The 12,892-nt window shown below is 41.7% G+C and overlaps 1 protein-coding gene across 1 annotated transcript in view; it reads left to right on the top strand.

The window, feature by feature from the left end:
* Positions 1-12,892, top strand: part of GRID2 (glutamate ionotropic receptor delta type subunit 2) — a 2,297,645-nt gene that overhangs the window by 857,789 nt on the left and 1,426,964 nt on the right. Inside the window, exon 3 of the mRNA XM_069743575.1 lies at positions 8,684-8,968. Coding sequence (XP_069599676.1) covers positions 8,684-8,968 — 285 coding nt within the window. The remainder of the gene's footprint in view (positions 1-8,683; positions 8,969-12,892) is intronic.

Genomic DNA, 12,892 nt, shown 5'->3' on the forward strand with positions numbered 1-12,892 from the left:
ATTTATTTACTTTTATCACATTGTGCAAGGAAACATCAGCAGCTATAGCACATAATGACACTGTATAGGTTTAATTACTACCAATATTTCTGTACTTCTACACATTTAGAAAGGAATTGTCCAATTATAATACATAGTATGCAATTTTAATTTTTTTCAAATATTTCAGTACTTTCTTTACATTCAGAAAGGAAACTTCTAGCATCTATAGCACATAATTGAACTATGTGATTTTAATCGCTTCTAGTATTTCTGTACTTTCTATACATTTAGAAAGGAATTGTTCAACTGTAATACATAATGGCACCATGCCACTTTAATTACTTCCAATAATTCTGTACTTTCTTTACATTTAGAAAGAAGACTTTCAGCATTTATAGCACATAATTGCACCAAATCATTTTTAATTACTTTCAGTATTTCTGTACTTTCATTACATTTTTAAATGAATTGTCAACGTCTATAGTATATAATGGCTCCATTTAATTTTAATCACTTCCAATATTTCTGTACTTTATTTACATTTGGAAAGGAAACTTCCAGCATCTACAGTCCATTGTTCAGAGATTCTCGTCTGCTTCTATATAATAATAAACTAATTAGTTTCTTAAAATAATTGTGTGACTCTGCCTATGTCTGTACAGGGTGAATCAAGTCTATTGTGCCAATCTCTGCTCATGTGAGGGGGAAAGGTCCTCTTCTGCTCAGCTGCCCACCGGATGATTCACCTGTTCCCCTGTGGGCCAATCCAAGCCCGATTGAAACCTATGGGCGAGTCCATGCCTATCTTGGATTCCATCAATACCTTCACAAAATGTTATGCTGCCATCAAGTGCATGTTGATGTTGCTTTGGAGGCCTCCAATCTTAAGGGTGTCATGATATCTGCTAGGATATTGCCTTACATTCGAGCATGACATTAATGTGCTAGAGAGGTTATCTGTTGTGAATTCAGCTTTTGGGCTCCCTCCGGTGGTTGTAGAGGGTAATGCAGTTGTGTCTGGACTGCAGGAGTGGACAGGTGTATCTATTAATTGCAAAACTGACTGGGGTATATAGCTTTGTAGGACTCTTTAGTCCCTGCCAGTTGTCCATTGTTTTTGGAGGATTCACTTCCCTGCTGGTCTCTCCAGTTTGCTGTGCTTTTCTACAAAGATAAGTCCTGGCTTTGTTTTTGCTGTCCACCTGCTGTGGACCTTATAGTTCTGTGCTTATTCATGTTTTTGTCTTGTCCAGCTTTGTCTGTGAAGGATTTTTTGCAGCCAAGTTGTGTCTCTGGAGATGCAGATATACCCCCCATGTCTTTAGTCAGATGTGGTGATTCGTATTTTCTGTGGTGGATATTTTCTAGTGTTTTTATACTGACCGCATAGTACTCTGTTCTATTCTTTCTTTTTAGCTAGTATGGCCTCCTATGCTAAAATCTGATTTCATATCTGTGTATGTTATTTCCCTCTCCTCCACAGTCAATATTTGTGGGGGGCTATCTATCCTTTGGGGATTTTCTCTGAGGCAAGATAGGTTTCCTGTTTCTGTCTTTAGGGGAAGTTAGATCTTAGGCTATGCCGAGGGGTCTAGGGAGTGTTAGGTACCCCCCACGGCTACTTCTAGTTGCGCTGCAAGGTTCAGGGTTTGCGGTCAGTACAGGGACCACCTTCTCCAGAGTCCGTCTCATGCTGCTCCTAGGCCACCAGATCATAACAGTTATCTCAGCAATCTGGAATGCTTCAAGCTCTTTTATAAGAGGAAAACATGACAAGGTAGACATGTACTATAGCCAAACATTCAGAAAATCACATAAAGCAGCTTTCTGAGCATATAGAGGAGGTCCTACTGTAAAGGGGGAGACGCTAGATGACATACATGTGCTCTTATAGGTCATATGCGTAATTATTCTTTCAATATTCAAACTCCTTTGTGATAAAATAATTATACAATATAGAATTCAATTTATATCGAGATAAAATAACTACCGTATTTTTCGGACTAAAAGACGCACTTTTTCCCCCCAAAAAAAGGGGGGAAAATGGGGGGTGCGTCTAATAGTCGCAATGCAGGCTTACCTAGGTGGCAGAGGTGCGGTGGCAGAGGTCCGGTGGCAGAGGTGCGGTTGCGGGGGTGTGGCGGCAGAGGAGGCGCAGTAAGCGGGGTCCCTTTCCCCGGTATGGTGATGCAGCAGGCCCGGTATGCAGCAGAGCCGGGTGAATCCTCTTGTTATCGGTGGTGGCGGCCATTTTCCGGAGGCCGCGCGTGCGCAGATGGAGCGCTCTGCTTCCTGGGGCTTCAGGAAAATGGCCGCCGCGATCTCCATCTGCGCACGCGCGGCCTCCCGCGGCCATTTTCCTGAAGCCCCGGGAGCAGAGCGCTTCATCTGCACACGCACGGCCTCAGGAAGATGGCCGCGCCCACCGATAACAAGAGGATTCACCCGGCTCTGCTGCATACCGGGCCTGCTGCATCACCATACCGGGGAAAGGGACCCCGCTTCCTGCGCCTCCTCTGCTGCCACACCCCCGCCACCGCACCTCTGCCACCGGACCTCTGCCACCACACCTCTGCCACCTAGGTAAGCCTGCATGGTACGCCAGGGACCCCTCTCACGCCATACCTCTCACTGCACCTCCTGATCCCAGCACCTCCTGATCCCAGCACCTCCTGATCCCAGCACCTCCTGATCCCAGCACCTTCTCATCCCAGCACCTTCTCATCCCAGCACCTCCTGATCCCAGCACCTCCTGATCCCAGCACCTCCTGATCCCAGCACCTTCTCATCCCAGCACCTTCTCATCCCAGCACCTTCTCATCCCAGCACCTTCTCATCCCAGCACCTTCTCATCCCAGCACCTCCTCATCCCAGCATCACCCCACCTTGCCTCCTGTGACCCTGCTCTGCCACCGCCATAAGATACTGTAAATTCGGACAATAAGACGGACCCCCATGTTATAAAAAATCTTTTTTTCTGCAATTTTCACCCCAAATTTGGGGTGCGTCTTATGGTCCGGTGCGTCTTATAGTCCGAAAAATTCGGTATATATTTGTGAACTGAGAAATCTGTAAGATGATACATTTCTTAAAATGGGAATTGATGGATGAACCACCTCATTGTACATTTCTCTTACATTTGACCATGCTCTTTTAGCTCTTCGGTTTGCATTTTTTAACATTTCTGTCCAAAATCCAGCCACATAGACATTATTTTTATAGTCTGGGGTAGAGTTATTCTCACGCAGCTGTAAACCAATGGTTGGATGATATAATAAAAACAATAGATTATTATCTACAATAATGTGTACAAATGTCACTTCTGAAGTTTTACCAATGGAGCCCCCAGGGATCATTTTACACTCTGAAGTATCAGAAATACAAACGATGGATACTTAGAAATCTAGTTACCAAGGCAACATTGTCACATGCAGTGAATTTTCAGTCTGAAGAATATCTGTCTCTGCTGATAATTTAAATATTAGTTGGAATAACTTTCTCCATATAGATCTGGTTTAATGCACGGAGGTCAGAATAAGTAGCCATTAAAAAAACAACATATGAATAAAAGCTAAATCAGAACATTTACTCAGATTAAATGTTTGCCTTACAGTCCTATAAGGACAATGTAACCTCAGCACTGAGCAAAACATTTTTGTTTCAATTTGCAGAAAACACAATTTGTTCCCATAATACTTAAACGGATTTTCACATGATTATTCATTAGAGAACATCACAAGGATATGCCATCATTTACAAATATATGTACTTTTTTCATTGCTTTATTTTTAAAGGGCGGTGATTTGAACTTAATCTTTTTCAGGCTTTTAAAATATTTATTTTTTATTAAGGCAATTGTATAGCAAAATTCACGGTCTCCTATAAATGCAAGTTGAACAATAACATAGTAACATAGTTATTAAGGTTGAAGGAAGACTAAAGGTACCGTCACACTGAACGATATCGCTAGCGATCCGTGACGTTGCAGCGTCCTGGCTAGCGATATCGTTCAGTTTGACATGCAGCAGCGATCAGAATCCTGCTGTGATGTTGTTGGTCGCTGCAGAAAGTCCAGCACTTTATTTCGTCGCTGGACTCCCTGCAGACATCGCTGAATCGGCGTGTGTGACGCCGATTCAGCGATGTCTTCGCTGGTGACCAGGGTAAACATCGGGTTACTAAGCGCAGGGCCGTGCTTAGTAACCCGATGTTTACCCTGGTTACCAGCGTAAAAGTAAAAAAAAAACACTACATACTTACCTTCCGCTGTCTGTCCCTCGGCGCTCTGCTTCTCTGCCCTGTGTAAGCACAGCGGCCAGAAAGCAGAGCGGTGACGTCACTGCTCTGCTTTCCAGCCGCTGTGCTTACACAGGGCAGAGAAGCAGAGCGCCGAGGGACAGACAGCGGAAGGTAAGTATGTAGGGTTTGTTTTTTTTTTTACTTTTATGCTGGTAACCAGGGTAAACATCGGGTTACTAAGCGCGGCCCTGCGCTTAGTAACCCGATGTTTACCCTGGTTACCGGCATAGTTGGTCGCTGGAGAGCTGTCTGTGTGACAGCTCTCCAGCGACCAAACAGCGACGCTGCAGTGATCCGGATCGTTGTCGGTATCGCTGCAGCGTCGCTTAGTGTGACGGACGGTACCTTAAGTCCATCTAGTTCAACCCATAGCCTAACCTAACATGCCCTAACATGTTGATCCAGAGCAAGGCAAAAAAAAAAACATGTGGCAAATAGTAAGCTCCACTTTGGGGAAAAAAATTCCTTTCTGACTCCACATACGGCAATCAGACTAGTTCCCTGGATCAACAATCTATCAAGGAATCTAGTGTATATACCCTGTAACATTATACTTTTCAAGAAAGGCATCCAGTCCCCTCTTAAATTTAAGTATTGAATCACTCATTACAACATCATATGGCAGAGAGTTCCATAGTCTCACTGCTCTTACAGTAAAGAACCCACGTCTGTTATTATGCTTAAACCTTCTTTCCTCCAGACGTAGAGGATGTCCCCTTGTCCCTGTCTCAGGTCTGTGATCGAACTAGTGACTTGTATAGAGGTAAAATTATGCTCTCCTCATGTGCATCTATGCCTCTTTTAATGCATCCCATTATTTTATTTGCCTTTGTAGCAGCTGCCTGACACTGGCCACTGAATATGAGTTTGTCATCCACCCATACACCGAGGTCTTTTTCATTGACGGTTTTGCCCATAGTTTTAGAATTAAGAACATAGTTATTCATCTTATTACTTCTACCCAAGTGCATAACCGTACATTTATCCCCATTAGAGCTCATTTGCCATTTATCAGCCCAAGCTTCTAGTTTACATAAATCGTCCTGTAATATAAAATTGTCCTCCTCTGTATTGATTACCCTGCAGAGTTTAGTGTCATCTGCAACTATTGAAATTCTGCTCTGAATGCCCCCTACAAGATCATTAAATGGATTTGAGTAGAGAAAAAAAATAAGCTTTATTATACTCACCCAGGGGTGGTCCAGTCCGATGGGTGTCACAGGTCCGGGTCCTGTGCCTTCCATCTTCTTGTGTTGCCACCCTCATGCTTGCTTCATAGCTCCATGGCATCGCACTCCTGCACAGTCATACTTATCTGCCCTGTTGAGGGCAGAACTAAGTACTGCAGTGCGCAGGTGCTAGGAAAGGTCAGAGAGGCTCAGCACCTGCACACTGCAGTACTTTACTCTGCCCTCAACAGGGCAGATAAGTACGCCTATGCATGAGCAGGATGGCAGGGAGTGATGAAGCAAGCAGGAGGGCGGCATTGCAAGAAGATGGGAAGTACCGGACCCAGGCCTGCGACACCTATTAGACTGGACCACCCCCTTGGTTGAGTATAATAAAAGTATTTTTCTTATCTTGCAATTTGGATTGGGGGCTTAGCTAAAGCATTATAGAATTATATCGGCCAAAACTGCTGACGGGTTCACTTTAAGAAGGGATTAAGAAATTATGTAGAAAATTGTTTTCCAGATTACTGTTGCATAGCTATATATATTTTGCAGCATTCATGGATATCTATGCTGCCCTTTCTATCCCTATATTGGACATAAAGGCATACAGATATTTTTATAACTAACATCCATGAGAGTAAATGTTGTGCATACTTCTACCTACTGTATTTGATATTATAGAGCATATCTATTTATATAAAGCTGAATGTGGGTATGTGTCAAGCCACGGCCACTCTACATAGCCCAGTCCACTCTGCATAGCCACACTCACTCCACACGCAAAGCCCTATCCAAATGGCCCACGTCGCTAGCGCACACGGGTGGAGACACATTCTCCTCTAAAGCCACCCTGCAAATCTCACTGGCTGTGAGATCCCAGCCGCTGAAAGCTACAATCAGGGCTGCCGCCTTCAGAGTATCAGTGCATGGCAGGCACAGGCCACATCTAACTCTGTAGTGTCTAGAATGAAGTTGCTCCTGTGAGGCATGGCATCAAGGGAAAGGCAGGAGCCTCATCGATTACATTGCTGTACTCATAACAGGAAGTTGCTGTGCATGTGAGAGGGGAAGACAGGAGAGTGAGGGGAAAGTGAAAGGAGTGAGGGGAAAATGAGAGGAGTGAGGGGAAAATAATGGAGAGAGAGGGGAAAATAGTAGAGTGAGGGGAAAATGAGAGGTGTGAGGTGAAATTGAAGAGGTGTGAGTGGAAAATGAGAGGAATGAGGGGAAAATAGTGGAGTGATTGGATAATGACAGGTGTGAGGTCAAAATGACTGGTGTGAGGGTGAAAATGAGAGGAGTGAGGGAGAAATGAGAGATGTGAGGGTGAAAATTAGAGATGTGAGAGGGAAAATGAGAGGCGTGATTGGAAAATGAGAGAAGTGAGGAGCTGCTGCAGCATGAGGCTTTGTATAGGGAAGAGTGAGGCGCTGCAGGTGGAGGCTGTGTATAAGGCCACATTCACACATTCAGTATTTGGTAAGTATTTTACCTCAGTTTTTATAAGCCACAACCACGAGTGGGAGAAAAATACAGAAGTGGAGAGACGTGTTTCTGATATACTTTTCCTCTTATTGTTTTAGTACAAGTTGTAGATTACATCACAGAACAAACAGTAAAGGTGCCAACGGAAGAAACAAATTCACAGCAAAGGAACACCATATACAGAATAGACATACAATACTCAATAAAACTTAACATTTAATAATTAACTTTATAATGAAAAAAACTTATCCCACATACAACCTAAAACCAGTATCTACTGTTTGACACAGAAAGATACAAAAAAGATACAGGGTGCTCTCCGACCCTAGGGTACCGACTATCTGTCCCCTACCTTGCCGCGGAGGTTGGCACCCTATATATCCTGCGCAATGGCGCCCCCGCTCAACGTAGACTAACCCTAAATCGCCCTAATAGACCCTCACGTGCAAGAAAATAGACCAAAATCTATCAAACAGCAGAGCATACACTCACAAGCTAATAGTTGATGAAGGTAAACATATTGCACGTACTTTGCCATCCCCTTATTAATAGCCTAGGGTGTTATTAGGGGTAGACTACGTTGAGTGGGGGCGCCATCTGCGCAGGATTCTAGGGCGCCAACCCCCACTGACAGGTAGGGCGAATTAGGGTGCCGTTTTAGGTTTCTCCTCTTGTTGCTTATCATTTTTTGCAACATCCAAACGTGTGTTAGGGTTTGCACTTTAGTATCTGGGCAAGTGCAATATGTTTACCTTCATCAACTATTAGCTTGTGAGTGTATGCTCTGCTGTTTGATAGATTTTGGTCTATTTTCTTGCACGTGAGGGTCTATTAGGGCGATTTAGGGTTAGTCTACGTTGAGCGGGGGCGCCATTGCGCAGGATATATAGGGTGCCAACCTCCGCGGCAAGGTAGGGGACAGATAGTCGGTACCCTAGGGTCGGAGAGCACCCTGTATCTTTTTTGTATCTTTCTGTGTCAAACAGTAGATACTGGTTTTAGGTTGTATGTGGGATAAGTTTTTTTCATTATAAAGTTAATTATTAAATGTTAAGTTTTATTGAGTATTGTATGTCTATTCTGTATATGGTGTTCCTTTGCTGTGAAGTTGTAGATTACAAATACTGAGGTAAAAATACTGACCAAGTAACGTATGAACGAGGTCTAAAGGAGAAAAGTGTGGTGCTGCAGAAGAAGTAGGCTGTGTATACTATACACTTTACTGCAATTAGTGCAATTTCTCTCGGGATCAAGTGTTTCCAATTGTATATGGAAGAGGAGTGCGAGATGCTACCGGAGGAGGCGACTATAAATGCAAAATGCGTTATATAAGCCCATGTGGACTTATTTTGACACAGAACATGAAACTTGACAGAAACAATACAACAAGTATAAATCAGACACATACGAGTTTGCATTGTATAGTGGAGCTTAATAGCTATACTCTATTTTTTAGCTTTGCTAAATGTTTATTAGATGTTTGGAAAATATTTAGAGAATGCCCACTGAATTGCAGTGCATCTAAAATAGTCTTTGAAAGGACATTGAATTTATAAGAAAAACCATGTAGACAAGCGAAATGTAAATATCAAATCAAAATTGTTCAACCCACAGAGTATTTATCAAGATTTGTAGACTGTATGCATTATTACATTTAGCATGCCTGTGTCAGCCATTTTTAGCACAAGTAACGTTGCATACATGTGTCAATGTCATCTCAAATATAATTTTGTTTCTTTCAGCTTGTGACCTTATGAACCAAGGCATATTGGCCCTTGTCAGCTCTATCGGATGTGCATCAGCAGGGTCTTTGCAAGCGCTGGCAGACGCAATGCATATTCCTCATCTTTTCATGCAACGATCCACAGCGAGGACGCCAAGAAGTAGTTGTGGGCTCAACAGGAGCAACAGGATTGATGATTATACATTGTCTGTCCGCCCCCCAGTCTATCTGAATGATGTTATCTTAAAAGTCGTCACGGAATATGCCTGGCAGAAATTCATCATCTTTTACGACAACAACTATGGTAATTTCTTCCACATTTTTGCATAAAATATAGGAAAGCTCCCATATTTCCATATCCTCCATCACTGTTTTAAGAATAGATAGAAAATAATTCTTTAAGTGCCAAAATATTTGCATGTTATATTTTAAACCTGTAGAGACAAAGCAGCATAATGTGGAAATTGCTAAATCGAAGCATTCTAATAAAAAGCAAACTCAGCTAAATTTTATCTCAATTTTATCCACAGTATCCTTGTTTTTTTGGTCTTAAAAATACTGTTTTGTGTGAATACACTGGACATGTGCATGATAGCAATAAAGGTATAATTTGTATGTGTATTTCTGCAGGTGTCTTTGTGTATGTATAGATGTGTTTGTGTATATATGAGGCTGTATATGTGTCTCTGTGTCTATGTGTGTGTGCATGTGTCTGTGTATGTGTCTGCCTACAGTATGTGCGTGTGTGAATGTTCATGCAAACCTGAAGCAAAACAAAGGTCATTTTTAAGATCAAAAGTGATAATTTTATTTTAAAAACAATTCATAAACATGACATCAAGGTAAGTGCTATGTTTGATTTAAGCAATGAGCTGTACAGACCCCAATGTGTCAGCCATAGCCTATACACCTATACTGTATTCATAAATGCCTCTAATTTCATGCAGAAGCATAAATAAGTTTACAAAGTGCTTCATATACGATTGTATGATATATTAGATAGTCCTCCCTTTGACTCTTCATTCTAGAGAGTAATACCTTGGGCAATATGGTGGCTCAATGGTAAGCACTGCAGTCTTGCAGCGCCAAGGTCTTAGGTTCAAATCTTTCCAAGAAAAACATCTGCAAGGAGTTTGTATGTTCTCCCCTTTTTAGCGCAATTTCTCTAGGTTGTATGGGGGCACTAAATGGCTGCTTAGTGACATAAAACATGTGATTTATTATATCAGGGTTAGAAATTCAGTCTTGGCTTTTGAAATCACATCCATCCATAACTCGTCCCTGCAAAATGTAACACGGGGACAGATTTGGCGCACTGCTTTTCCAGCCCCCTCCTCGCATTCCTCCACCTTTACACAAAACATAGAGTGTGCAATAACCAGTACAATAGACAGTGATAATGCACCTTCTGTGCCCTGTACAATAATAGTACTAAAAATCCCACTTGTTCTTCCGTATAATAATAATAATACCCTTTGTACTTCCCTACAATGATCACCCATGTGCCTCTTTATAGTAATGCCAGAATTGTGCCTCCTTATAACAATGACCCCCTGTGTTTCTTCTTTTTTTTTTTTTAAATGCACCATTATGTGTCTTCTAACAATGCCCACATTTTTCCTCCTTAATGTAGTGCCCCCATTTTTCCTTTTTATAGTAATAATAATCTCCCCTTTATAGGGCAAAAAACGCAAAAAAATAATGGCAAATATGTTGCTAGGGTCTTAATTGGTCAGGGACCCAAGCACCAAGTATATGTCTCCCTTTATGAGCCCACCACCCACTTAAAAGAAAGCCTATACAGGTAAAATTATATATCACTATTCCTGCTATATCAGGACTACAAATTACATACATACTAAAACACACTGTACAAAGTCCAATTCTCCAAAAAACACCATACAAGGCAAAAAATGATAGCACTACGCAATGATCACTACCATTACTAGATAGAGAATACATAATATTATAATATGACAATTTCCTGTACAAAATATATAATACAATTTGCAAAGATCAATATGATCAATGCTACACTATACACCTACCATCACATGGCTAAATGGCACCAAACATTTAGTATACTGTATATAAACAAGCAAACGAACAATAAAAAATTATAAAAGATTGATATTACCCCCATGCAGTGACCAAATAGTTTTAGATACCAGTCCTGCCAAACATATAAATGACAATAGTTCAGGTTAGCCATCAGCAGCATGATGGCTAACAGGTGACATTCTTTCCGGTTTGCGTCATTCACTTTTTTCATCTTTTCTATTTCATCCAGAACATTGGGATGCTTTTTTTTCCATTTATAACATGTATCTATAGTTTATAAGAAAGACACTTTTGACTTCTCATATTTCCAGCACCTCCCCCACCTTTTTTCAATGTGCACAAACTCCCCATCCTGCTACATACAACAGTGGTCCCAATACTTCAGTTTTTTCTAATTATAATTACCACTTTCCTAATGAAATGCGACACAGAGAGTTTTCCAAGTAGAGAGTGACTCTACAAATGAGTGTTCCATAAAACATAATAATGTCCCAACTTTGCTACTTGGATAATAAGTAATAGTAATAAGGCCATCTTTTTGCCTTTGGATATTTATAATGCACTGTATAATGCCCTCACATACAGAAAGATGGGCACCACAGTTACTATACACATTGTGATAGCCCACTGTCCCCCATACATAGTATGATGACACATACTGCCCCTCTTTACACAGCTTGATGTCCCCACAGCCTCCTATACCTAGTGTGATGGTAATCACAGCCCTAAATTCACAATTTGATGGCTCCCACAACCCCAACACATAGTATGATGGCCCCCAAAGATTCCTATATACAGTATGATGGTACCTTACAGTATGATGACCCCCAAAGTACATTTCCCCACACACCATATGATTCCCCCCAGCTCTCCATGTGCAGTATGATTTTTCCATTGCACATTTCCAAGCGCACAGAATAATGGCTCACCCTGCCCCCTATGAACAGCATGATGACCACACAACAACACTATCAACAGTATGATGGCCACTTAACCACTACATGCATTATGATGACTGCAGAGCTCCCTATATACAGTATGATGACCAACAACACCCAATATACAGTTTTATGGCCACAACAAGTCTCTATACAGTAGTATGGCCCCACAGTTCCCAATACACAGTATGATAGTCAACACAGACCCACAAATTAGGCATGATGCTCGACAGCTCCAAATACACAGTATGATGAATCCATAGCTCTTTATATGCAGCATAATGTACACCATGGCTTCCTATACACAGTATGAAGGCCCCAAAGCCCTCTATACACAGTATTATAACCTCACATATTCTCATAAACAGTATGATATTCCCACATCCCTCTATACAATTGGGAAAAAAGTATTTAGTCAGCCACCAATTATGCAAGTTCTCCCACTTAAAAAGATGAGAGTAGAGAGTCAAAATGAGAAAACAAATCCAGAAAATCACCTTGTCTGATTTGGCAGGATTTATTTAGCAAATTATGGTGGAAAATAAGTATTTTGTCACCTAAAAGCATGCAAGATTTCTGGCTCTCGCAGACTTGTTACTTCATCTTTCAGAGGCTCCTGTGTCCTCCACTCATTACCTGAAGTAATGGCACCTGTTTGAACTTGTTATCAGTATAAAATACACCTGTCCACAGCTTCAAACAGTCACACTCCAAACTCCATTATCGTGAAGACTAAAGAGCTGTCAAAGGACACCAGAAATAAAAGTTTAACCCTGTACCAGGCTGGGAAGACTGAATCTGCACTAGGCAAGCAGCTTGGTGTGATGAAATCAATTTTGGAAGCAATAATAAGAAAATGAAAAACATACAAGACCACTGATAATCTCCCTCGATCTTGGGCTCCATGCAAGATCTCAAAACTCCCAGAACCACATGGAGGGACCAAGAGAATGACCTGCATAGAGCTGGGACCACCGTAACAAAGGCTACCATCAGTAACACACTACGCCGCCAGGGACTCAGATCCTGCAGTGCCAGACGTGTCCCCCTGCTTAAGCCTGTAAATGTCCAGGCCCTTCTGAAGTTTTCTGGATACCATTTGGATTATCCAGAAGAGTATTGGGAGAATGTCATATGGTCTGATGAAACAAAAGTAGAACTGTTTGGTAGAAACAAAACTCGTCATGTTTGGAGGAGACAGAATGCTGAGTTGCATCCAAAGAACTCCA

The sequence above is a fragment of the Ranitomeya imitator genome, chromosome 1 (genome assembly GCF_032444005.1).
Source record: "Ranitomeya imitator isolate aRanImi1 chromosome 1, aRanImi1.pri, whole genome shotgun sequence".
NCBI lineage: Eukaryota > Metazoa > Chordata > Amphibia > Anura > Dendrobatidae > Ranitomeya > Ranitomeya imitator.